General features: G+C 47.3%; 1 protein-coding gene across 1 annotated transcript in view; it reads left to right on the top strand.

Moving 5' to 3' along the window:
- ITGB5 (integrin subunit beta 5) overlaps positions 1-23,894 on the top strand; it is a 115,679-nt gene that overhangs the window by 8,764 nt on the left and 83,021 nt on the right. Inside the window, exons 2-4 of the mRNA XM_038583063.1 lie at positions 272-357; positions 10,255-10,459; positions 21,167-21,416. Coding sequence (XP_038438991.1) covers positions 272-357; positions 10,255-10,459; positions 21,167-21,416 — 541 coding nt within the window. The remainder of the gene's footprint in view (positions 1-271; positions 358-10,254; positions 10,460-21,166; positions 21,417-23,894) is intronic.

The raw sequence follows: 23,894 nt of genomic DNA, 5'->3' as shown, positions 1-23,894 counted from the left end.
TTATGGGGGTAGAAATCTAAGTGGGTCCAGGAGAAGAAATGGGGGTTGCTAACACAAGTGTGCATGCTTAGTGGGTGCTCCAGAAACTGTCGGGGATTAGCCTCAGCCAATGTGCCTTGACCTGCCATTAGCCCGGGGGCCTGTGCCCTTCAGCTGTACCCAGACTCCCTGCTAAAAAAGGAAGTGACTCCTCCTCCCAGCCCATTCAAAGGCCTCCTCAATAAGGCTCATGGCCAGGAACTAATTGGTACATCTTTATCTTTCTTTGAAGGTCTCAACATATGCACTAGTGGAAGTGCCACCTCATGTGAAGAATGTCTATTAATCCACCCAAAATGTGCCTGGTGCTTCAAAGAGGTAGGTCTGTGGTGGTAGGCGTGGTGGGAGGGGCCTGGCTACACCCAGCGCACACGTCGTCGACTGTGCAGAGAAAGGGCGTATAGATTTTGCAAGCTGCCTCCTCTTCTTTTTCCCAGGGTGATGACAAAGCTACATTTTTATAACGTGATAAGTTCAGTTGGGTCTTTAGATAGTATTAAGGGTTTTAGTCCTATTTTAGGAAAACAAGATCTTCCTTCCCTTTTGTCGGGGAGCCAGTTGTGACTCTTGTATAGTTTCCTGCTATTTGGTAAAAGATCTAAGCATGCTAAGTGACTTTGTTGTATAATAGTTCAAAACGTGCGTGGGTGGGCGGCATGTGAATGGAGGCCAGTCATCTTCACGTGGCTTATCTGAGGATGAGTTTTATGAATCAACCTTTTTGGCAAAATTAAAAATAATGGCTGCTGTTTCTTCAAGCCCTCTAAGAAGGGTTATAAGTTCGGGGAAATGTTAGGCATATTGCTGTCCTAAAGCAGTCACGTATCAGAACTTGGTGGGCTCATCAGCAAATGATCAACTTTTTTAAAAATCACTGCTTTGACGGAAATTTCTGGGTCACTTTTCAAAATTGATATTAGAGCACGGGGCACACACCCTCCTTGCACGAATGCACTGTTAAGGTCGTAGATTTTTTTAAGTGTTGATTTGTTTTAGAGATAGAGAGAGTGCACAAGTCGGTGAGGGTAACAGAGGGAGAAGGACAAGCAGACTGTGCTGAGGGCAGAGCCCAACATGGGGCCGGATCCCACAACATTGGGGTCATGACCTGAGCTGAAATTAAGAGTCAGACGCTTAACGGACCGAGCCATCCTGTTAAGGCGCTCCTGTTAAGGTTATTTTTTGGAAGAAGCTAAGACTTGCCACCTTGGACGGGCTCAGTGTCTGCAGTTCAGTGCATGGTGCCTGGCTCAGGAGGACAGGAGATGGCTCCTGGGAGGCTAAGCTTCTTTGCCATGATGGAGCCTCAGAGGTCTGGGGATTGCTTCAACCTTGGATGGCTACAGACAGTCGTGTGGGGAAGCCCACGAGACTCCACACACTTTGTGCATAGTCTTGTTGAAAAATCGAATGCTCAGAGAGGTAAAGTGACTTTTTCAAGGCCACACGCTGTGCCAAAGCTGGGTTTCTATCTGGCGTCTCGGACTTCTGAGCCCAAGCTCTTTCCCCTAGGCCTCTTATGTGTGCCCTCTCTAGAATTTTTTTCTAGCAGAGAGTGAGATTACTAAATAAATGATCCCAACCCCAATAAATATTCCCAAGATATGAACACTTCATTGTGTATGTGCTTAGTTGTGGTGTATTTGTTGTGAACTTTCTCTAAAACCTTTCATACCCTGTGACTTGCACAACAAATCCAAGTTCCTTGGCCCCTACCTGCCTCCTCACCATCATCCCCCATCGGGAACTACCCGAAAATCCCCAGAGAGCCCTGCCTGATATACGCTCTCATGATTTTCCCTGTGCTACTCCTTCTCCTAGAAGGTCTTCCTGGCTTCTCCTCCTTTCCCTAACATTTTGTCGTCTAGTTTCCAAGAATCAGCTCTGGACTCCCCTACTCTGTGAAGACTTTCGTGGTTTTTCTCAGACACATCGTCCACCTCTTCATCCATCAGTCCAGTCCACCCATACCATTGATATAAGAATGTTCTCTCTCTCTTCTAGAATGTCAAGGCAGGGTTTTATGTGTTTTCGTCACTGTTGTATCCCCAGGACCCAGAGTGTTGTGGGGCACACAGTAGTTGCTCAATAAATATTGACTGAAGGATTTCACTGGTTTGCTATTTATTGCATGTCTGCATGTGCAGGCCAAGACCACTTCTTTGTCTCTCCATATTCTCTACTTCTTTGATGACACTTAAAAACGTTTTATTATGGGATGCCTGGGTGGCTCAGTGGCTTAGCACCTGCCTTTGGCTCAAGGAGTGATCCTGGAGACCCGGGATCAAGTCCCACATCAGGCTCCCTGCATGGAGCCTGCTTCTCCCTCTGCCTTGGGCTGGGAGGGAGAGAGGAACGTGGACGTCCCCCTGGCTCATGGAAATCCGTTCATGGTCACTGTGTTAGGAAACAAAGTCAAGGGCAGCCCGGGTGACTCAGTGGTTTAGTGCCTGCCTTTGGCCCAGGGCGTGATTGTGGGGTCCCAGGATCAAGTCCTGCATCAGGCTCCCTGCATGGAGCCTGCTTCTCCCTCTGCCTGTGTCTCTGCCTCTCTCTCTCTCTCATGAATAAATAAAAGAAAGAAAGAAAGAAAGAAAGAAAGAAAGAAAGAGAACAAGGAAAGGAAAGGAGAGGAGAGGAAAGGAAAGGAAAAGAGAAGAAAAGAGGAAAGAAAAGAAAAAAGAAAAGAAAAGAAAAAAGAAAAGAAAAGAAAAAGAAAGAAAACAAAGTCAAGAGAGCCAGGTTAACGAGGCCATGCAGGGGGCTCCTGGCTGGCTCAGTTGGTGGAGCATGCGACTCTTGACCTCAGGATTACAAGTTCAAGCCCCACGATGAATGCAGAGATTCCTTAAAAATAAAATCTTTTAAAAATATTTTAGATTTTTAAAAAGATGATTTATTTGAGAGAGAGAAAAAAATGAGCAAGCAAGCAAGCACAGGGGGAGGGAGAGCGAGAGGGAGAAAGAAACCCAAGCAGACTCTCTGCTGAGTGTGCAACCGAACATGGGGCTCGATCCCATGACCCTGAGATCATGACACAAACTGAAATCAAGAGTCGGATGCTCAGGAGCACCTGTGGGGCTCAGTCGGTTGGGCGTCTGCCTTCAGCTCAGGTCACGGTCTCGGGGTCCTGGGATCAAGCCCCACGTCGGGCTCCCAGGTCAGTGAGGAGTCTGCTTCTCCCTCTGCCCCTGCCTGCTGCTCCCCCCTCGGACACTTGACTCCCTGTGCCACCCAGGCACCCCAAAATAAGATTTTTTTGTTGTTGCTTTAAATTTAAAAAGCAAAACAAAAACAAAATCAAAATAAATAAATAAATAAAAAGCCATGCAGCAGAACTGGGTACAGAACCAGCAAGAAGCTCTGAGTGGGCCCCAGAAAGCTCCATCCCTGTGGGAGAAGACAGCAATGGGGGAGCGGCCTGCGCAGGGGAGGTGGAGTGAGGTTACCAGGAGTGTTAAATGCAGAGCAAGGATCCCCTCCCCACCTCCAGTAAAGTAAGAAAGGACTGTGAGACGGAGAGACGGGGAGTCCCGACGGGACGTGTTGGGCGACCGACCAGTGCAGGTAGGCAGCGACAAGGCGGGCGGCGGAGCAGCATCCACATGAACACACGGTTAGGAACCTGCCCCCCCCACCGCCCACCAGGCACCAGGCCTCGATGTACCCACGCATCACGCGCCCCCCGGTGCCCGCCGGGCTGTGGTTAGGACGGCCCTCGGCCGCACCTTCTCTGTCTCCTCGCTAAAGGGCCCATCAGAAACCACTCCTGAACTGCCCGGACTCAGCTCCGAGACTCACGAAGGCCCGGGGGGCAGTTCAGCCCCCAAAGACGACGGAAAGCTGCTTCCCCGTGCAGGCATCACAGGAAGTTGTTCAGCCGAGACCGAGGCCCCGTCCAAGCCCAGGGCCACTGGGCCAGAGAGGGAACCCAAGTGTGGGCTGCGGCGATGCAAGGCTCCTCGAGATCACGTCGTCCACTATCGACACGAGCACATCAGACTCGTGGAAGTACCGGCACAAGGAAGAAAAGAAACCGAAGATAGACCGCTGACCCCGGCTTCCAGATCCCACTGCTTCCGTTTGCTAGAAGATACCACGGATGACAGCGGCCGGCTGCCGGGGAACAGGCGTTCTGCTCATTAGCGTCCCAGCCGAAAGCCCTCGCGCGCACCGGTCTCACTTCATACCCAGGGAACACTGGAGGGTGGCAATTTCCACCTTCATTTGACAGATCGAGAAACTCAGAGGAAAGCTTGGCAAAACTGAGATTTAAACTTTGGTTTGGGGGCACCTGGGTGGGTCAGTTGGTTAAGCATCTGCCTTTGGCTCAGGTCATGATTTCAGGGTCCTGGGATCGAGCCCCTTGTTGGGCTCCCTGCTCAGTGGGGAGTCTGCTTAGGATTTCCCTCCCTCTCCCTCTGCTCCTTTCCCCCTGCTCATGCTGGCTCTCCGTCTCTCTCTCTCAAATAAATAAATAAAATCTTAAAAAAAAATAAAAAATAAACTTCAGTTTTCTAACGACATGTTGTTTAAGCCCATCTTTCTTATCAACTATGACTCTGCCGGATTCTTGGCTGGATCTGAGGAGTCCAAGATGAATACGACATAATTTAGGTTTTCAAGAAGATGATGATTTAGTCAGTAACAGGCATGAATACAAATTAATACAATAAAACATTTTTAAAAGATTTATTTATTCATGAGAGACACACAGAGAGAGAGAGAGGCTGCCCTTGACTTTGTTTCCTAACACAGTTTACCGGTGGCTTCAGACTCACCATCTGGCATCAAGAACAGTTTCCAGACTCTCCTGTACCCCGAGACCAGGAGTTTGGGGGGCTGCGAGTCCTTGCCTCTGCTCCCCTGTTCCTGCTGCACACAAGACGGCGTTAGAGGTTAATTGAACCTTGGGTGACCGTGGTCTGGGTCCCCAGCACGAGAGCCAAAAAGCGAGGGCAGCCTGGCAAACCCCCAGTGGCATCCGTCTTGCAGCTCGGGCGGGACTGCGGTAGCATCCCGGGTGGGCTCCTGGGGGAGGTGGCAGCGGCCGGCCTGTGACCCCCCCTTGGGCTGGGAGGGAGAGAGGAACGTGGACGTCTCCCTGGCTCACGGAAATCCGTTCATGGTCATGAAAGGACTGATCGAGGCCGATTGTAGATGCTTCAGAGATAATTGCTCGGGGATCGGATGAGCGGCTGAAGGCTGCAGAGGGATTTCTCCGTCCCCCGGCCGGGGCCACGCGTGCCGGCGTGTTCCTCACCGCAGACTCCGGTTTGCAGCGCTGGCCTTCTCCCCTCGCCCCCCACGCCCCCGAGGGCTCCCAGGGAGGCCGGCCTGTGCCCCCCTCCCTGCCAGGCTCTCCTCTGGGCACCGGTTTCCTCGTCTTCGTCCCAGAAGCTGGCCTGTCGGCCTCCTTTCCTGCCGGGGTCCCTCTTCTCCCAGGGCCTGCTGTTTCTCCGCTCCCCCCACCTGCTGTTTCAGAAGCCAACAGGGATCCCCCCCAGCAAAACCACCACCCACATCTGGTTAGAGTTCCAGCCTTCAGCCAGAGGAGGCAGGTGGCGTGCACGTACCGAAGGGCATGTGGCACGCTCGGACGAACCCGAGGGAACCCAACCCCTGGCTTTGGCTGCAGGGGAGAGAGACTGGGGTGAGCAAAGTGGCCGGGGCGTGGGGTGTTACCACGTTCCAGCCAACCGTGGAGCTCATCATAAGCCTCCACACAGCAGGCGATGGAGGGAGTAGAGGGGAGAAGGTTGCCACAACTTGCAAAGGCCAGTGTTGTCACTAATGAAAGGGATCTACCTTTGGAACACTTCTCTTGTCTTTTCTACATTACCCCAGAGTGACCAAAAGCCATAAAAGATGTTTCAAGTTCCTGTTCCCATTCTGTTGCTGCTCTTGGAAGTTTGCCCATAATGCAGTTTCCTTTTATATATCCTTGGAGGGTCGACAGGTGTGTTTCTTGAGACCGTGGACAGATGCTTCCCCCGTGAGCTGGAACCCCTTCCAGCACGGAGCCTCGCGAACGCGTGTAAGCAGTTGAGCTGCGCCTCATTAGAAGCCCTTCCCGGAGCTAGCTTCCATTTTCCCATGTTGAGATGAGGTCTCCCCTCTGCTTCCATGCCTGTTTTTCTGCATAAGAGAGAATATTTATCCTCCAACTTGGACAGATGGCAGGAAGATCTCTGCCTTGGGGGCAGCAGGGAAATACTAAATTCTAAGGGATGGAGTCTGTGGACCCAGAGTGAGTTGCCTGCTGCAGGATTTACCATTGCCTTTGTTGAGATGGCAGGGAGGTGATGCAAAGAGCGCAGGGAGGTGACGCAAAGAGCTGCAGGCAGCTGAGGCCAGGTGAACTGGAGTTGCTTGGGTGAACTTAGGCATGAACTCTGGCATCTGGGCCTCTGCTTCCTCACCCACAGAGAGCACGGGACTGGCACCAGCTGATGCTTCCCCTTGGAACTTGCTGTATTCTGGGTCTAGGTGTCAGGGCTCTGGCCTCTGAAGGACAATCCAGAGAAAGGCTCAGGAGTGGAAGAGAAGCACTGGGGCTTGTGGGGTCAGCATTCCCTGTGGGGCCTGCAGTGCTCTCTGTCCTTTTCTTGGGCAGCAAGAACCTAGGGCTAGAAATTAGTCATGGCTCTTTTCAGACTCTGTGCCAGATGGACCTTCAGCTACTGTGGGAACCCCACCATGGAGGTAGCTCCCTTATTCTCAAAATGTGCTTCAGACCTGCAAAGCCCACAGGTGCCTCGGGTGGTGTCTTTGACACCTTAGAGCCCTGGGACAATGACAAGACTCAGTATCTAGGCAAAGATGTCTCAGAGGCTGTTGGACACATCAACGTCGGGCCTGTCCTAACAGAGGCCACTGAACTTTGCAAAATAGGTGAAGATTGTTGACAAACTGATGATAGAGATGGATAGCACTGAGACTAAATCTAAATTTGGTACAGGCGCCACAGTAGGGTGTCCCTTGCTGTGTGTGCAGCTGGAGCTCCTGAGAAGGGGGCTCCCTGTGTTGTCCCATTGCTGACCCGGTTGGCACTTTTGAGGTCACCTTATGAGTTGCAGTTTGTTTTATAGCAGGCTCTGTGCCCAACATGGGCCTTGAACTCACAACCCCTAGATCCAGAGTCTCATGCTCTACTGACTACTGAGCCAACCAGGTGACCCATAAGTTGCAGGTTTAATGTGGTCATTGGTAGTTCTCATATGGGCAACCAGGTGACAATAGAGAGGTTGGTGGCCCTCCCTCACCTGTGCAGGAAACTTCAGGAAAGCCATGTGCATTGGAGTGGGGGTTTACCACAACCTCGAAGAAGAGTATTAAGGGGAAATAAGGGGAATGAAGAGTGCCTTGCTCCTCATGTCCTAGAGATTAAAGAAGCCTCAGAGCCTCTAGAGTACGTTTGGGAAAGCCAGACACAGATCAAGTTATAAGTGGTTTGGGTGTGGCTGCCTCTGAGTTCTCCAGGTCTGGGAAGGATGACCTGGACTTTAAGTCTCCTGATGATCCTAGCAGGTACATCTTCCCTGGCCAGCAGGCGGCCCAGTACAGGTTGTCCTGGTAGTGTTTGTCAAAAACCCCTTTGAGCAGGATGACTGGGAAGATTGGATGAAGTTCGCCCTAAGTGTTAGTATCCAGGCAGTAGGGTGTGATCTCGATGACCAGGCTGAAATGGATTGCCAAGGGGTGGATTAGGAATCATGCAACTACCTCTTGCTTAGAGTGCAGCAGGATGGCTCTGTGGCCTAGTCTATTCCAGAATGCAGGCTGCTCCAGATCAATCAGAAGGGTGTCCGGGGAGACCCATCACTCTGGGGAGACCAAAGAAGCTTTCGTTGCCAACTGGGTGGCAGAGGTGTGCACTGGACTGCTCAAGACAGTGTACCTTGACAGTCTGAACTGAGCCAGGCATAACCAGCTTGTCAAGTGGAGGAGCTGGCAGCCAGGCCCTGTAGGCCAGCAGGAAGTTCAGAAATTCTCGCCAGGTAGGCTCTGAGCAGGTGAGCCCCTGAGCCCTTCCAGCTCGGGACAGCCAATTAGACCACCGCTGCAGGCAGCTCAAGACAGCAGACCGCTACTGCAGGGCCTTCTGGAGGTTACCTCACCTTTCCCCCACCCCTGTGCTTTTTTACTGCTTCATCCAAATTTCTACACCAGCTTGACCATTTGGAAGCCAGTTAGGAAAGCCTACCGTTGAAATCTTGTATAATTTCAAGGAAAATCATTGTAAGCGAGAATAATTATTTTTCTCACCTGTTCCACATGTGTGTGGAGCCACTTATACTTATGGCACCGTCCCTGAGGTTGACAGGTAAGATCTCCAGGGGTTCGATATACAAAATAAACATTCAGTTGTAAAACAAACAAAAATGACAAATCACAGAGGCCCAGAACAACACATCTGGTTTTACGTATGTAAAAACACTGCAAATTATTGACTTCTTGGTTTGGAATCTTGTGAAGGCTCTAACGGGCACTGGCCAGCCCCGGGGCATCCTCGTGTCTGTGGTCCTGCCAGCAGTCTGGCTCCTAACACGACAGTGAGGACACTTGATTCATTTGAGGCTTTCTGGCAAAATGTTACAGAGGCGACAGGAAGGGATGGGCATCATAACTCGTCCAGCCATCAGGAGGATTATCCAGTCCAGCACTGGCATCCAACCAGCTGGTGGAGGCGATCTTATTTTCTACCATTCACCAGTGAAAGGGTGTTAAGAGAGAAACCCAGGTTTGCTTTGCTGCTAAAAATTCCCTTACTGGAAAGAAAAAAAATTCCCTTACTGGAAAATGATCAATACTTACCAAGTACCATATTTTATAATAGAGGATATTATTTCATTTTAAAGTGAATGGCCTATGGACATCTGGGTGGCTCAGCGGTTGAGCATCTGCCTTCAGCCCAGGGTGTGATCTTGGGACCCCGGATTGAGTCCCACATCAGGCTCCCTGCATGGAGCCTGCCTCTCCCTCTGCCTGTGTCTCTCATAAATAAATAAAATCTTAAAAAAATAAAATAAAATAAAATAATTAAGTGAATGGCCTAAACTCCTGGTGCCCCCGATAAGGCTGGGTCGTCCTGTTACCCAGCCTTCTCCTAAATCCGGCTTCAGAAAAGAAAGATATATCTTATCAGGGTGGCTTTATTGTTCAAACATGGTAAAGATAATAAGAAAGAAATGTAATTTTGGCCCATCTGCACTAATACCTCAACAATATTCAAAAAAATTTTGTTTTGAATCCTAATGCAGATATAATTTTATTTTCTGATTTTTTTCTTAGTATGTTTTGAACTTTCTTTTCACTGTTCATAATTTTGAATGACTGTCTTCTATGGAGGGCAGAGACCATGTTTTTCTTATGGTTGAAGGTTTTAGGTTTACAAGTTTATAAGATCGTGCTATTCTAAATAACATTGCAGTATATATCTTCTAATGGAGTTTCCCCTTTTTTTTTGATTGACTTCTTGGGATAAATTCCTGGGAGTGGACCACTGGATCAAAGGGCACAATGTTTATTGCCACGTTGTCTTCCAGAATGGTTGTGTAATGGGCAGTGCCTGCAGGGTGGATGAGTGGGCGCCTCAGAGGTTAACTCTTGATTGCCTAAGTGAATGATAAGTACTTGTCCACTTATATGGTATCTTTAAAACATTTTTAGTTGTGCCACTGACCATTTCAGTTACTCTCTTCCAGCTAATCGTGCAGAGACAGGCCCATTTTCCTTTAGGAGAATTTTGATCGTTGGAGTAACAGCTGAAACCAAACTTTTTTTTTTTTTTTTAAGATTTTATTTATTTTTTCATGAGAGAGACAGAGAGAGAGGCAGAGACACAGGCAGAGGAAGAAGCAGGCTCCATGCAGGGAGCCCAACGTGGGACTCAATCCGGGGACTCCAGGATCAGGCCCTGGGCCAAAGGCGGATGCCTAACCACTGAGCCACCCGGGCGTCCCAAAACCAAACATTTTTATTCTGCATTTACAGTTTACAAAGTACTTTCAGGCCCAACACCTTAATTAACCCTTGTAATCCTTGGTGAGGCATTTGGGGTCAGTGTTCGTCACTCCCCACATTTGGATGATGAAAATGGAGTGCGGAATGTGGCAGATGCACCAGATGCTGATGCGCCTACAACGTGACACCTCACATCTGGGAAGACACCCTGAGCACTTTTCTGCTCTCTGCCTGTGTTTCTGCACCTAGGACTTTGGCAGCCTGCGCTCCGTCACCTCTCGGTGTGACTTGAAGGCAAACCTGGTCAAAAACGGCTGTGGAGACGAGTTTGAGAGCCCGGCCAGCAGCACCCAGGTCCTGCGGAGCCTGCCTCTCAGCAGCAAGGGCTCCAGTCCCGCCAGCTCAGACGTCATTCAGATGACGCCACAGAAGATCGCCCTGAACCTGCGGCCGGGTAAGTGCCCTGGGGATGGGACGCGTTCGTCGTGCCAAGGTGAGCCAGTGCAGGGAAATGGCAGAGCTTGGCCCAGGCCCCAGGAGGCAGAGTACAAGGCTCCCGTGGACAGATAGGTATCTTTGCTATTTGTTTAATCAAGGTAAAATATATGTAACATAAAATTTAGCATTTTAATCATTTTATTTTATTTTATTTTTTAATTTTTTTTTAAGATTTTATTTATTTATTCATAAGATACAGAGAGAGGCAGAGACATAGTTAGAGGGAGGAGAAGCAGGATCCATGCAGGGAGCCTGATGTGGGACTCGATCCTGGGACTCTGGGATCATGCCCTTAGCCGAAGGCCAGACGCTCAACCACTGAGCCACGCAGGCGTCCCAGTTTTAACCATTTTAAAGTATGTAGTTCAGCAGCATGAGATACATTCACCATGTCTATCACCACCGTCCCTCTCCAAAACTTTTTCATTATCTCAGCCCGAAACTCTGTGCCTATTAAACACACATTCTTTTATTTTTTTTCTTTAAAGATTTATTTATTTACTTGAGAGAGTGTGTGTGCACATGTGCTCTCCAGAGCAGAGAGGAGGGGCAGAGGGAGAGAGAGGGAGAGAAGCAGACTCCCTGCTGAATAGGAACCCCATGACCCTGAGATCAGGACCTGGGCTGAAGTCAAGAGTCCTAGGCTTAACCAACTGAACCATCCGGGTGTTCCTAGACGCTAGTTCTTGATTCCACTCCCACCTTCACTCTGGCAGCCACTATTCTTTCTGGCTTGAGGAGTTCGACTACTCTCCATGCCCCATATACGTGAACCCATACAGTACTTTTACTTTTGTGTCAGGCTTATTTTACTCAGAGCATGTCTTCAGGGTTCATTCACGTTGTAGCATATGTCAGAATTTGCTTCCTTTTTAAGGCTGGATTAAACTTCATTGTTTAATCCAGCCTTATACTGGATATTATACTGCATTTTGAATGTCCATTCATCCATCGGTGTTTCCACTTTATGGCTATTATAAATAATGTGATTGCAGTTTATGGGAGGATACTGGTAGGTTTACTCCCTAGTTAATACAAGTTTCTCAGGAAAGTGCTGCTTTCAGGAAAATGTAGTTTTTCGTGTCAGCAAATTCCATTTGAGTCCATGGCATGCTGAAGGGACAAACTTTTAGAGTAGAGGTATTTTGTTCTATGACCCTAGGACCTCTGCAAGCCCTAGGATGGATTGTGATATGAGGAAACAGATTTTGTGTACCTACTGTGTCCTAAATACCTAGCCTACTCTAAGGTAGCTAATACCATCGTCCACATGAGGAACGACCGGCTCAAGGTCTACCAGTTAGAAATGGTTACTCCGATTCAGTCCCAGGTCTTTGTGTCTAGAAAACTCATGTTTTTTTCTAGTTCATCCCTTTTTTAAATATAATATTCTACATTTACATTTAGATTTAGAATTCTACATTTAGATTCTACATTTGTTGTGTTGTCAAAAAGTGGATATGCATAGGTTCAAATTAGAAAATATCACATTTTGAGAGAAGGTAGCTTATTTTCAAATTCCTTTGATTTTTTTAGCCTTTTATTCTATCTCATTGCCTAAGAAACCATTGGCAATCACTGCTTCCAGATGGTTTGCTTTAGACTTCAGGGCCACTTGGAGCCGGTGGCAGGATCATGGATGTGGCTAGCCATCCTGGGTTCCAGCTCTAACTCCGGGCTGAGCTTGCAGGACCCAAGCAGGCTACCCCACTCTTTAGCTCTCCAGGTCTTTGTCACCTTCATTCCTCACAGCCATGTTCAGAGGCTTAAATGAGCCTTTTTGTATAAATAACACTTTAAAAAGTCAAAATTTCCGTTCTTTACAAAGAGTAGCAGCCAAAGATGCAGATTCTGGAGTCAGCTAGGTCTAGGTTTGAATAGCGATTCTCCGTGTCTCAGAGATGGATTTAGCTCCGTGCCACCATCACAAGCACTTAGTGATGCTGGTTGTTGGTGTCATCGTATATTTAAAAATGTTTAATCTGCCTATTGAGTTGTTTTGGGAATAAGAAATGAAAGGAGGATGTACGCAGCTCTGCTAGAGAGAGAGGCACAAGCTACTAGGTTGCTGGGGATTAATGTGGGGATTAAGGGACACTTAGCCTTTTTGTTTGGTGAGATACCACGCTGAGAGAGAGAAGGAAGGAAGGGAGCCCTTGCAAAGGCCTGTGCCTGAGTAGGGAAGAGTCAGCTGAGCCTCTGTGTGGGCAGCTAGGTGGTGGTGTCCTCTGGGTCGAGGTAACTCCTCTCCATACGTGAAGACAGGCTCAGGGTCAGGGCTGTGACGGAGAAGGGGATGTAGGAGTTGTGCAGAATGTTAAGATTATTTGAACATTGTGTGGGATAAGAGTAGCTATCAATTAATGTGAATGATGTATCTTCTCTCTTAGTTAATCACAGTAAAACAGTAACTTAAAGGAAATTCTTCAGAAATCATCCACTTTTTAAAAAAAGATTTTATTTATTTATTTGACAGAGAGAGAGGCCACAAGCAAGAGATTTTTATTTATTTGACAGAGAGAGAGGGTACAAGCAAGGGAGCAACAGGCAGAGGGAGAGGGAGAAGCTCCCCACCCACCTCCAGGAAGCCTGATGCGGGGCTTGATCCCGGGACCCTGGGGTCATGACCCCAGTTGAAGGGGTCACCTGAGCTACCCCGGCGCCTTTCATCCACTTTAATGCAATATTATTTTTCATTTCTACTAGACTCTGTCTCTATTCTCATATTCATAATTTTCACATACTTAAGATGTATTTATAATCATGCGCTGATGTCACTTAATAATTAACAAAGACCAAAATCCTTGTCCATCTTCATCAGAAAAGCAAGTTTGTCAATCAAGTTTATAGTTTCAGGTCATCATCAGAGGAGGTTTTTAACTAATACTTTTGGAACTCCTCATTTAGAATTGTTCTCAGAGCCTCTGGTTTTCTCTCTAAGAAATATATACCTTCATGGTGGCAAATCCTTATTCTTTAGGGTAGAGTTAGTTTAGGAAAGTGTTGAAGGTCACACAAAGCCAGAGATGCCACAGTTTTGTTTTTTTTTTAAACAATTTTAATTCTACCTAAAATCACAATGAAGGTATGACTCTGAGGCCGTTCTTTGATTTGATTTGCCACCTGGCTTTTTAAATAGCCCCCAGCGAGGAGTTAAAGAAGTGATTCAAGTGAAGGTAGCCTCCTTGGGCAAAGTTTTCTTGGCATTGCATTTATGCACAATACTGATTTATGCATAAAGCTCAATATAAGCTCAATTAAGGAAGAAAGAAATCAGTCTTTTTTTTTTTTTTTTAAAGAAATCAGTCTTATTTTGATATGCTTGTGGTTGTGCTCTGAGTCATCACATATATAAGCCATGTTTTAGGGATCCCTGGGTGGCTCAGCGGTTTAGCGCCTGCCTTTGGCCTGGGGCGTGATCCTGGAGTCCCGGGATCGAGTCCCACGTCGGGCTCCTGGCATGGAGCCTGCTTCTCCCTCCTCCTGTGTCTCTGCCTCTCTCTCTCTCTAGGTCTATCATAAATAAATAAATAAATCTTAAAAAAAAAAAAAAGCAATGTTTTATTTTGCTTATTGAATTGTCTTGGAAATAAGAAACTAAAAAAGGGTGTTAGTGGCTCTGCTGGACAGAGAGGCACAGACACTGGATTGCCAGAGATTAGTGCTGGAATTAGTTGAGGTTGCTAATTTTATAAGTCAGGGCATAGTCACATGTCCTGGTAAGCATTATGACACAGTTTCTGATATTGGAAATAAAATGGAAAGCATGATCCTATTTTTATACAAAATCATGACATGGGTGGTGTGTGTGAGCTCTCTGGTTGTGTGGAAGGCGTGCTGATGGAGAGCCCATTTCTGGGAGGTCAAGGTGATGGAGGGGTTGGCTGCCCAGTTCAAATACACCTAAGCTGTGAGTATGTTTGTCTGTAGATATGAGCACTTGGAGGAGATCTGATGAAAATATGAATTCCGAAAGGTCTAGAACCTTGCAAATATGTTTCTCAAATATAGAAACGCCTGAAGCCAATGAAGCCTCTTAAAACCTTAAGAATTTTAATTGTTTTTAAAGAGGCAAACCCCAGCTATTTATTTATTTGGGGGAAGAAGAGGATTTTATGTTGCAGTTAGCAACATTCAATTTACCAAGTGCGTAGTTAACCTCAAGGTAATCACCCCCCTGACTCTGCAGAAGGCTTTCAGGTCTAGTGGTGGGTTTTTCCATTTTTTATTTTTAGAAATGCTTTTTTTTTTTGGTCTCCTCCCTTGCCCTGCTCCCCTATACCTCATAATACATTCATAATACATATTTGTTGAGTGAAATGTAACACTTCGCCAGCCTTAGACTAGACTAATCAAAGACAAGCCTTAGCGTACTATGAGTGATACTTCAGGAAAGCAAAGTTACTGTTCCAGGTAAGCCTAGGGGAAAAAAGAAAAAAGAAAACTTTTCCTCTCTGTGGATCTTTTTATTTTTGCTTTCTTTCTTTTTTTTAAATTTAATTAAGATGTGATTCACATGCCATAGAAATCAACCATTTTATGTTTATTTTATTTATTTATTTATTTATTTATTTATTTATTTATTTATTTATTTTATTTTTTAAGATCTTATTTTTAAATTAAAAAAAATTTTTTTTTTATTTTTAAATTTTTTAAAGTTATTTTTTTTTAGTGATCTCTACACCCAATGTAGGGCTCAAACTCATTACCCTGAAATCGAGTTACATGCTCTTCTGACTGAGCCAGCCAGGCGCCCCAAGTCATCATTTTAAAGTACATAATTCAGTGGTTTGTAGTATATTTGCAGCATTGTGCAACCATCACCATTGTCTCATTCCAGAACCTTTTCCTCACCTCAAAAAGAAACCTGGTATGCATTAACAGTCACTCCTTATCTTTTCCCTCCTGGCCACATTCCACCTTAGGCAACCACTAATCTACTTTCTATTTGTGTGGTTGTGCTTATTCTCGACATTTTATATAAATCAAAGGTATGTGGCTTTTTATGTCTGGCTTCTTTTACTTTGCAAAATATCTTCAGGATTCATTGATGTTGTAGCATTTATCAAGACTTCCTTCCTTTTTATGACCAAATAATATTCCTTTGTATATGTACAGACATGCCACATTTTTGCTGATGAGTATTGGGGCTGTTTTCACTTTGGGGCAATCATGACTAATGCTACTGGGAACATTCATGCACAAGTTTTTGTGTGGACATGTGTTTTCAATAATCTTGAGTATATAACTAGTAGGAGTAGAATTGCTGGGTCATATGGTAATTCTATGTTTAACTTTTTGAGGAACTGCCAAACTCTAAGTAGGATTTTGTGTAAACACAGGATCATGTTTTCCATTTTGTTTCCAATCCTGGAAACTGTATGTCAGGAAAACAATCTAAAAAAATTCTCAACAAAAGATATAAACTTTAGAATAAAGCTTATTGAAACGGTAAATAAAAGGCTAGTGGTGGTTCTGAAACACTGGGGGCAGTTAAAAGGTTTACTTGTCATTAATTTTCCTTGAGCCCATTGGGTAGTTGTTTTTTTTTTTTTTTTTTCATATTAAAGCGTTTTATTTTGAAATAATTGTAGGCTCACAAGAAGTTGCAAAGGTAATAGTGTTCTGTTTTTGTTTTTGTTTTTAAAGATTTATTTATTTATTCATGAGAGACACAGAGGGAGAGACAGAGACACAGGCAGAGGGAGAGAAGCAGGCTCCCCCAGGGGAGCCTGATGCGGGACTCGATCCCAGGACCCTGGCATCATGCCCTGAGCCAAAGGCAGATGCTCAACTGCTGAGCCACCCAGGCGTCCTCATAGTGTTCTTATATACCCTTCCCAGCTTTCGCTGATAATGTCATATAACCAAAGTACATTATTGAAACCAGGCAGTTGACATTGGTACAGCGCTATTAACTAACCTAGGTGATTGGTTACTTTTGAGATGGGTTTCCTGCCAGCCTTTGCCTGTGCTGCTTTTTTCCCCCTTCTCCTCCAAGCTTCTACTTTGGAGAAAGCCAGTTACCTGACTTAGGTATTGCGTCTGCCACCCAGACTGATAAGAAGCACATACCTTATTAAGAAGTCTAAGAAAGACTTGATGGTGGATGGAGAAGAGGTTGGCTATGCATAGGATGCTTGTGCCTTCCCCCCAACATGTGTAAAGTGAAATCCTAACCTCCAGTGTGATGGTATCAGGTGGTGTGGGGTCTTTGGGAGGTGATGAGGTCATGAGGGTAGAGCCCTCATGAATGGATTAGTGCTATGAATTAAAAAAAAAAACCCCAGAGGGCTCCCTTGTCCCTCCTGCTGTGTGAGGACACAGCAAGAAGCTGGCAGTCTACAACCCAGAAGAGGGTTCTTACCAGAAATCAACCATGGATCTTGATCTTTTTTTTTTTTAATAAATTAATCTTTTATTGGTGTTCAATTTACCAACATACAGAATAACACCCGGATCTTGATCTTAGACTTACTTGGAGCCTTCAGGACTGTGCGAGAGGCATTTCTATTGCTTAAAAGTCCCACGCAGTCTGTGGTACTCGTTAGAATAGCCCAAATGGAGTAAGACAGGGTTCTTTTCTTTTTTCTTAAAGATTTTATTTATTTATTCATGAGAGAGAGAGAGAGAGAGAGAGAGAGGCAGAGACACAGGCAGAGGGAGAAGCAGGCTCCATGCTAGGAGTCTGATGTGGGACTCGATCCCGGGTCTCCAGGATCACACCCTGGGCTGAAGGCGACCCTAAACTGCTGGGCCACTGGGGCTGCCCCAAGACAGGGTTATTTTCAAGGAAACTAGGAATGCCAAGGCCTAATGCTTGGGGGCAGACACTGGTGGAGGTCAACCATGTCTTCCCACGGTTCCTTCCTTGGTTCCATCTGTCAAGAGTCTGAATTCTGGAGTAAGGAGTAGGGTGCGTTATGGCACACCAGCCTTGTCCTAGGCCAGGGAGCCAATTCTTTGGTTCTAGGTCTGGATTTAATTCTGGGATACTGATTTACCTTCTGCTACAGTAAACAGAAGAGCTAGATGACAGTCAGAAGGTGTGCACCTGGACCCTAATTCCTCGCTCAGCAGAGGTCCTGTTTGTAATGTAGCTGATTTTAACATGTCCCTTCTTTCTGTTAATTTTCGGCACAGAAGGGTAATTCTGAGGAATCAGAAACTACTTCTATTTATTGAAGGGTGGCAAGAGTCTTTAGTGGATGGAATACTGCTGTGTCTGAACACTTGAACAAAAATCAGTCTTAAAAACACAAGAAGTTGGGACGCTTGGGTGACTGGGTGGCGCAGTGGTTGAGCATCTGCCTTTGGTTCAGGGCATGATCCCAGGGTCCCAGTATCGAGTCCCGCATTGGGCTCCCTGCATGGAGCCTGCTTCTCCCTCTGCCTGTGTCTCTGCCTCTCTCTCTGTGTCTCTCATGGATAAATAAATACAATCTTTTTTAAATTTGTGTTAATAAGATATTTTAAAAAATAAAATCAGATATAATTGAGGTCACGGTGAACTGACCCCTCATTCTGAATGCAAATGATATTACCCTCTTTCTTACACCCTTCCCTTTTTGGAAAACTGGGAGAAATACTTCTTTTTTTGGGAATCCCTGGGTGGCTCAGCGGGTGAGCACCTGCCTTTGGCCTAGGGCGTGGTCCTGGAGACCCAGGATCGAGTCCTGCATTGGGCTCCCTGCGTGGAGCCTGCTTCTCCCTCTGCCTGTGTCTCTCTCTGTCTCTCATGAATGAATAAAATCTTAAAAAAAAAAAAAAACAACCCAAAATACTTCTTTTTTTGCGTTTGCAGCCCCCAAACGGGGAGGGGTATGTGTGCTTTTTCAGTAACCAATTTCTCTTAGAATTTGATGCCAGGACCTTTCTCACTTGAGAGTAGAAGCCTGCTGAGCACATACAAACTTGTGTGTCACACCTTGTTTCCCTTTTTGCCCTCACGTCTGGAAAATGTGGAGTTACATTTAATGCCCAAGGCCGTAGCCATTCACACACAAGTTTCCGGCAGAATTTTCTGTCTCCCTTTTTATCCCTACAGGAAATTGCTCTAATAACTGACTTTTGGGGGCAGCCCGGGTGGCTCAGTGGTTTAACGCCGCCTTCAGCCCAGGGCGTGATCCTGGAGACCTGGGATCGAGTCCAGCGTTGGGCTCCCTGCGTGGAGCCTGCTTCTCCGTCTGCCTGTGTCGTTGCCTCTTTCTCTCTGTCTCTGTGTGTGTGTGTGTCTCTCATGAATAAATAAATAAAATCTTTAAATAAAACAACAACAGACTTTTGGAGGCACTCAGGTGGAAGCTTTTCTCCTCCTGTAAAGGTGTTAGCAGACATTGTCTCCTTTGATCCCCGTAGTAGTGAACATCCTCCCATTTCCCGGATCCGGAGCGTGAATAGCAAGTTTAGAGGAGCCCGAGGTCTCCCCAGTTCTTGGTGACCAGAGTTCCAGCCCAGCTGTCCTTCTCCAAGCCTCGCAGCCTCTTCCCTCCCTCAGATCCCTCTCCAGATGCAAGCCCTGGCCTGGTCCTGAAGCACCCAGATGCTTCTACCACAAAAAGGCAGAAGTGGGTCTGCATTAAAGAAAATGTAGTCGGGAACTTGGGGGGAAGGGCACAGGCGACCCCGCAAAGAGGTCAGGGGTTGGACAGAGGGGGGGGGGGATTGCAGGCTGCACCCCCTGGGGCCTGGGCCCGCCTCTCCTCCCTCCTGCCCTTCCCCCCCCCCCCCCCCCCCCCCCCCCCCCCCCCCCCCCCCCCCCGCCCGATGTGTCATCCAGGCCTGGGAGGGGCGCAGCGCCCGACCGCTCCGTCCGCCTGATGGGAGCCAGAGGCCGACCTCGCGGCAGTCCAGAATTCCTTCTGGAAGAAAGCTCCAACATTCCTGTGCTTGAGTCAGGTTCTGATGGTTTTTAAAAGCCGGCTCCTATGCGCAGGGGCCCCAGGGACCGCCCCGCGGCGGTGTCCGGGAGGGAGGGAGCAGCCGAGACAAGTCTGGGGAAGCGGCTCGGGCTGTCACTCAGGCAGCAAATAATCATAATAATTTGCCTTGGTTGGGGCAGCCGGGAGCGCCTGTGGCCTTCATCAGCTGCGGGGTACCCGGGCTCAGGATGCTCCCGGGGTCACCTCCAGAGGTGGAACCTGAACTGAGGCCCTTTGATCATTGGGGTCTCCGTGGTCCCGTCAATGCAACAGGCCTCTGTGGGGTGGGAGGAGGGCAGGGGGCCCCTGTGGTTGGGCTCCCTCCCCCGCAGGTTCAGGAAGGCTTCAGCCCGCCGGCTGTCCGGCTGTCCACTGGAGGACAGGTTCGCTTCCCTGGGGGGTGGCCGCCAGCAGACCCGGTGAGGACCCAGCTGGGGGAGCCAGCTTCACCGTGGCACCTCTGAACACCCAACGCGTGTGTCCGGATTTCAAATGTGGGTGCAGCTTCTCGGCAGAGAGAGTTTAAGGGCGTGTTGGTGCCTCTGAAAAATGAACAAGCCCAACGGCAGATAAAATTGCCTGGTATGATTGCTTCTTGAAGTTGGTTCCAAATGATGTGTTTTTAGAGCTTATGAAATAATTTAGGATCATCATCCTGGCATGAGTCCTCTGGTTGTTGTGCTGACTTGGGCCTTTCTGTAAACCCTGGGAGGTGACCCTGCAAGGCCACGCCTCCCAGGCACCGACTTTTCATTTATTTCCCTCCGAATTCATTCCTCCTTCTCCTCTGCCCTGTTCCTGTGGAACCAAAAGTTATTTTCTCTCTCTCTTTTTTTTTTTTTTATTTTCTCTTCTTGTAGCTGGTAGACAAACCCCGTAGCGTTTCTTTTTTTCTTTCTTTCTTTTTTCCCCCTTCATGTTGATGGTGCTAACATTTGGAATCTGTCTTCCTGTATTTATACATATACCTTCTGATGATAATGATTCATATCTCTGCTATCCCAAAATGTCACGGATGCCCAAGAACTAAGTACTATTGTCCATAAGTGGCTAGGGAAATAGAAAAGGGTGAAATAGAATAGAAAATGTGAAAAAAGAAAAAAAAAATGTGGCAGAAGCATACATTTTTTTTTTTTTAAGATTTTATTTATTTGTGAGAGACACACAGAGAGAGGCAGAGACACAGGCAGAGGGAGAAGCAGGCTTTGCACAGGGAGCCTGACGCAGGACTTGATCCCGGGACCCCAGGGTCACACCCTGAGCCAAAGGCAGACGCTCAACCGCTGAGTCACCCAGGTGTCCAGAAGCATAAATATTTTTGCCCTTTTAAGGGGTATTTTAAGTAACTGTGTGTCTCACCGCCTTGGTCCTCTTTCTTCCCACCTCAGTTCTTACTCATGCACATATCTCCTTTTGTTTATTCCCTCTTTTCTATTTCATTTCCCCCCCCCCTCCAGTCTCCTCCTGGTCACACTCCCATCAGAATACTACTGGGGAGACGAGTTGTTAAAGAGTCCCCTTAAAAACCTGAGCTAAGTATTTGGAAGGAGAACCTATAACGTCCCCCTCAGCACCATGTTCCCTTCCATTACTGTACTTCCCAGAAAAAATACTTCTGCCAAAAGGCACTAAAAAAAAAAAAAAAAAGGCAAGAGGGGCCTAGCTTTGAAAGTGAAATCCATCCCTTCAGCCCCCAGCAAGTTGGATGACCTCTCCTGTATACGGCCTCTCTGTTGGCACAGGTGACAAGACTACTTTCCAGCTGCAGGTTCGACAGGTGGAGGATTATCCTGTGGACTTGTACTACCTGATGGACCTCTCCCTGTCCATGAAGGACGACTTGGACAGCATCCGGAACCTGGGTACCAAACTCGCTGAGGAGATGGGGAAGCTCACCAGCAACTTTCGGTTGGGGTTTGGGTCTTTTGTAGACAAGAACATCTCCCCTTTCTCCTACACAGCGCCAAGGTACCAGACCAATCCGTGCATCGGGTGAGTGACCAGGAATCCTTCTGTTGGGTATTTAAGGGCGGGAGAATGGAGTAGCAAGAAAACGTCGCCCACAGAAAGGGGAAGGCGTATTTGGGGGCAGGGCGGGAGCAGACTTCGTGTGTAGTGTGATCGGTGATGACCCAGTTCTGTCCCCCTACCGCTACGTGTGAGGGCATGAGCCGTTGCAAGGCTGTAGGGAGCTATGATGATCGGAGCTCATTTGTTTTCCTGCCTGTCTGACACTCAGCACTGTTTTCTACATTAAGACTATGTTGTCAGGAAGTGAACGCCCAGACGTTCCGGGAGGGAGCGGGCGGCGGGACAATGTAGACTTTGCCCTTGTGTAGGGTGACCCGAGGTCCTTGGGGACAAGCGTATTATTGGTTGTTTTTGTATTTACATAAACTTACCTTGACAAAATGAAATGGAAATCCTGTGTTTTCAAGGTACGACTTTTTCCCCCCACTGTAAGTCAGGTACTTGAATCAGAAAATATTTGACATAAAAAAAAAAAAATTTGACAGATTATCAGAGAGCAGGAATATCTAACTGCCACAGCACACAAATCCAAAAGTATGTCATGATGGAAGTTTAGTTCCTGTTCCTCTAAATCTAGATGAAGCTCCTGGTCAGTGGCCACCTGTCTTCCAAGCAGGGGCTCAAGGACCCAGGCTCTGTCCACCCTCTACTTCTTCATCTTCCACATGTGGTTTTTATGGTCATTGCGTCCAGATGATGGCTCATAGGAGGAGCTGAGGGGCCAGGACTTAGTGGCCTTTGCCTCTTCGGCTCCTGCGTTTTATCAACCAACAGAGTCCTCACAAGGAGGCTGGAAACGAGGTTAGCTGTGCCCAGGAAGAAGAGGAAGCAGGGTTGGTGAACAGGACTCTGCCATTGTGTACTTGTTGGGGGGTGTGGGGGGTCATAGCCTCCAGCTTCCCTAAGGCAACCTCTATAGGGCTGGTTTCTTTCCAGTCTTGCAAATGTTCCCATAAATGTTTGTGACAATGAGTAGTAACTTCCAACTCTTTCTTCCTCATCGCTACATTCAATGTTAGTCAGGCTTTGGAATATCAGGCCCCAGGAGAGTTACTAGGTAAGAAACAGCTAAGACTTAGGTTCTTTTTTTTAAAGATTTTATTTATTTATTCATGAGAAACAAAGGCAGAGACACAGGCAGAGGGAGAAGCAGGCTCCCTGCAGGGAGCCCGACGTGGGACTTGACCCCGGGTCTCCAGAAACACGCCCTGAGCCAAAGGCAGATACTCAACTGCCGAGCCACCCAGGTGTTCCCAAGACTTAGGTTCTTACCAAGTGTCAGGCACTGTATGAAATGCCTTGCACCATATGGATTATCTCATTGGAATCCCATGACAGTCTTTTGAGGTCTCTATGGTAGCCGTGAGCTTTGCCAGATGAGGAAACCGACACTTTACACAGCTTATCCGAGATGACACAACTAGTAAGGGGCAGCCTTGGGGCAAGAATCCAGACAAACTGCTTTAGAGTTTGCATTCCCAGTGACACGGTGCTTGCTTTTCCCCATCCAAAATCACACAACAGCACAGATGCTTTCCCAGAGTCCAGTTAGAAGGTAAGACCCGTCCTCAAACCAAGCCCATTCTCAAGGTGCTTTGCCTAAGGACGATGTTAGGCCCATGCTACTGTCACAGTCCTCCAATCTCGGTGGCTCAGCACCATCAGAGCTTATATCTTGCTTGTATAAAATCTGTTGAGGGTTGAGCTGCTTCCCTTGGCAGGGGACTCAGATCCCGGCCCTTTCACTTTATGGTGGCATTTTTGATTCCTGGGTCACTTGGCTGCCTCCAGGGAGGAAGAGCACTGTTTCTAAGCCCATAAACCTGTCCAGCTCCTCAGCTCATCTTCAGCAGCCTCAACAGCATCCAGCCCTGGGTTGGGCTGGGTGGTTGGGACGCGGTGGTGTTTTTATGGTGGTCATGTATGTCCTCCTTAATCTTCCCAGATCCTCTGGATATTCTCCTTGAAGCTCCTCTAGATCTTCCCTTACCGTTTGGGAACTGACCCAATGGTAAGAAAATAAAAAAACAAGAAAGAGGCTTAAGGACAAAAGTGATTCTAAGTTATTTAACTGTGAAAAGGCCTGGCGTCACCATTTGCTGGGTTTCGCTTTCTCCTGGCCACAGGTGGCTACTGGTCCTGCTGGTGCCACTATCACTCTGGTCCTGTCTCCAAGGCCCCTTCAGCTGAGTCTCGGTGCCAAGTGTCCTATGATTGGAGTTTTGCTTCTTACCTGGTGTAACAGCATCTTAGCCAAAACGTTCTTCAGTTCATCAAGAATCGTGATCCTGTCTGCTGCTTTTTCACCCCTGCCCTCTGATTGAGTCCTGTCTCCAGACGGACAGGGTGTGTCTCCGCAGTCATTTCTCCAAGGACCATGACTGTGAGATATGCTAGAGTGAAAGCCCGGAGAGGACGAAGGATTGGCTCTGGGAGCTC

This window comes from Canis lupus, chromosome 33, assembly GCF_011100685.1.
Source record: "Canis lupus familiaris isolate Mischka breed German Shepherd chromosome 33, alternate assembly UU_Cfam_GSD_1.0, whole genome shotgun sequence".
Lineage (NCBI taxonomy): Eukaryota > Metazoa > Chordata > Mammalia > Carnivora > Canidae > Canis > Canis lupus.
This window is presented reverse-complemented; position numbering and strand designations above follow the sequence as displayed.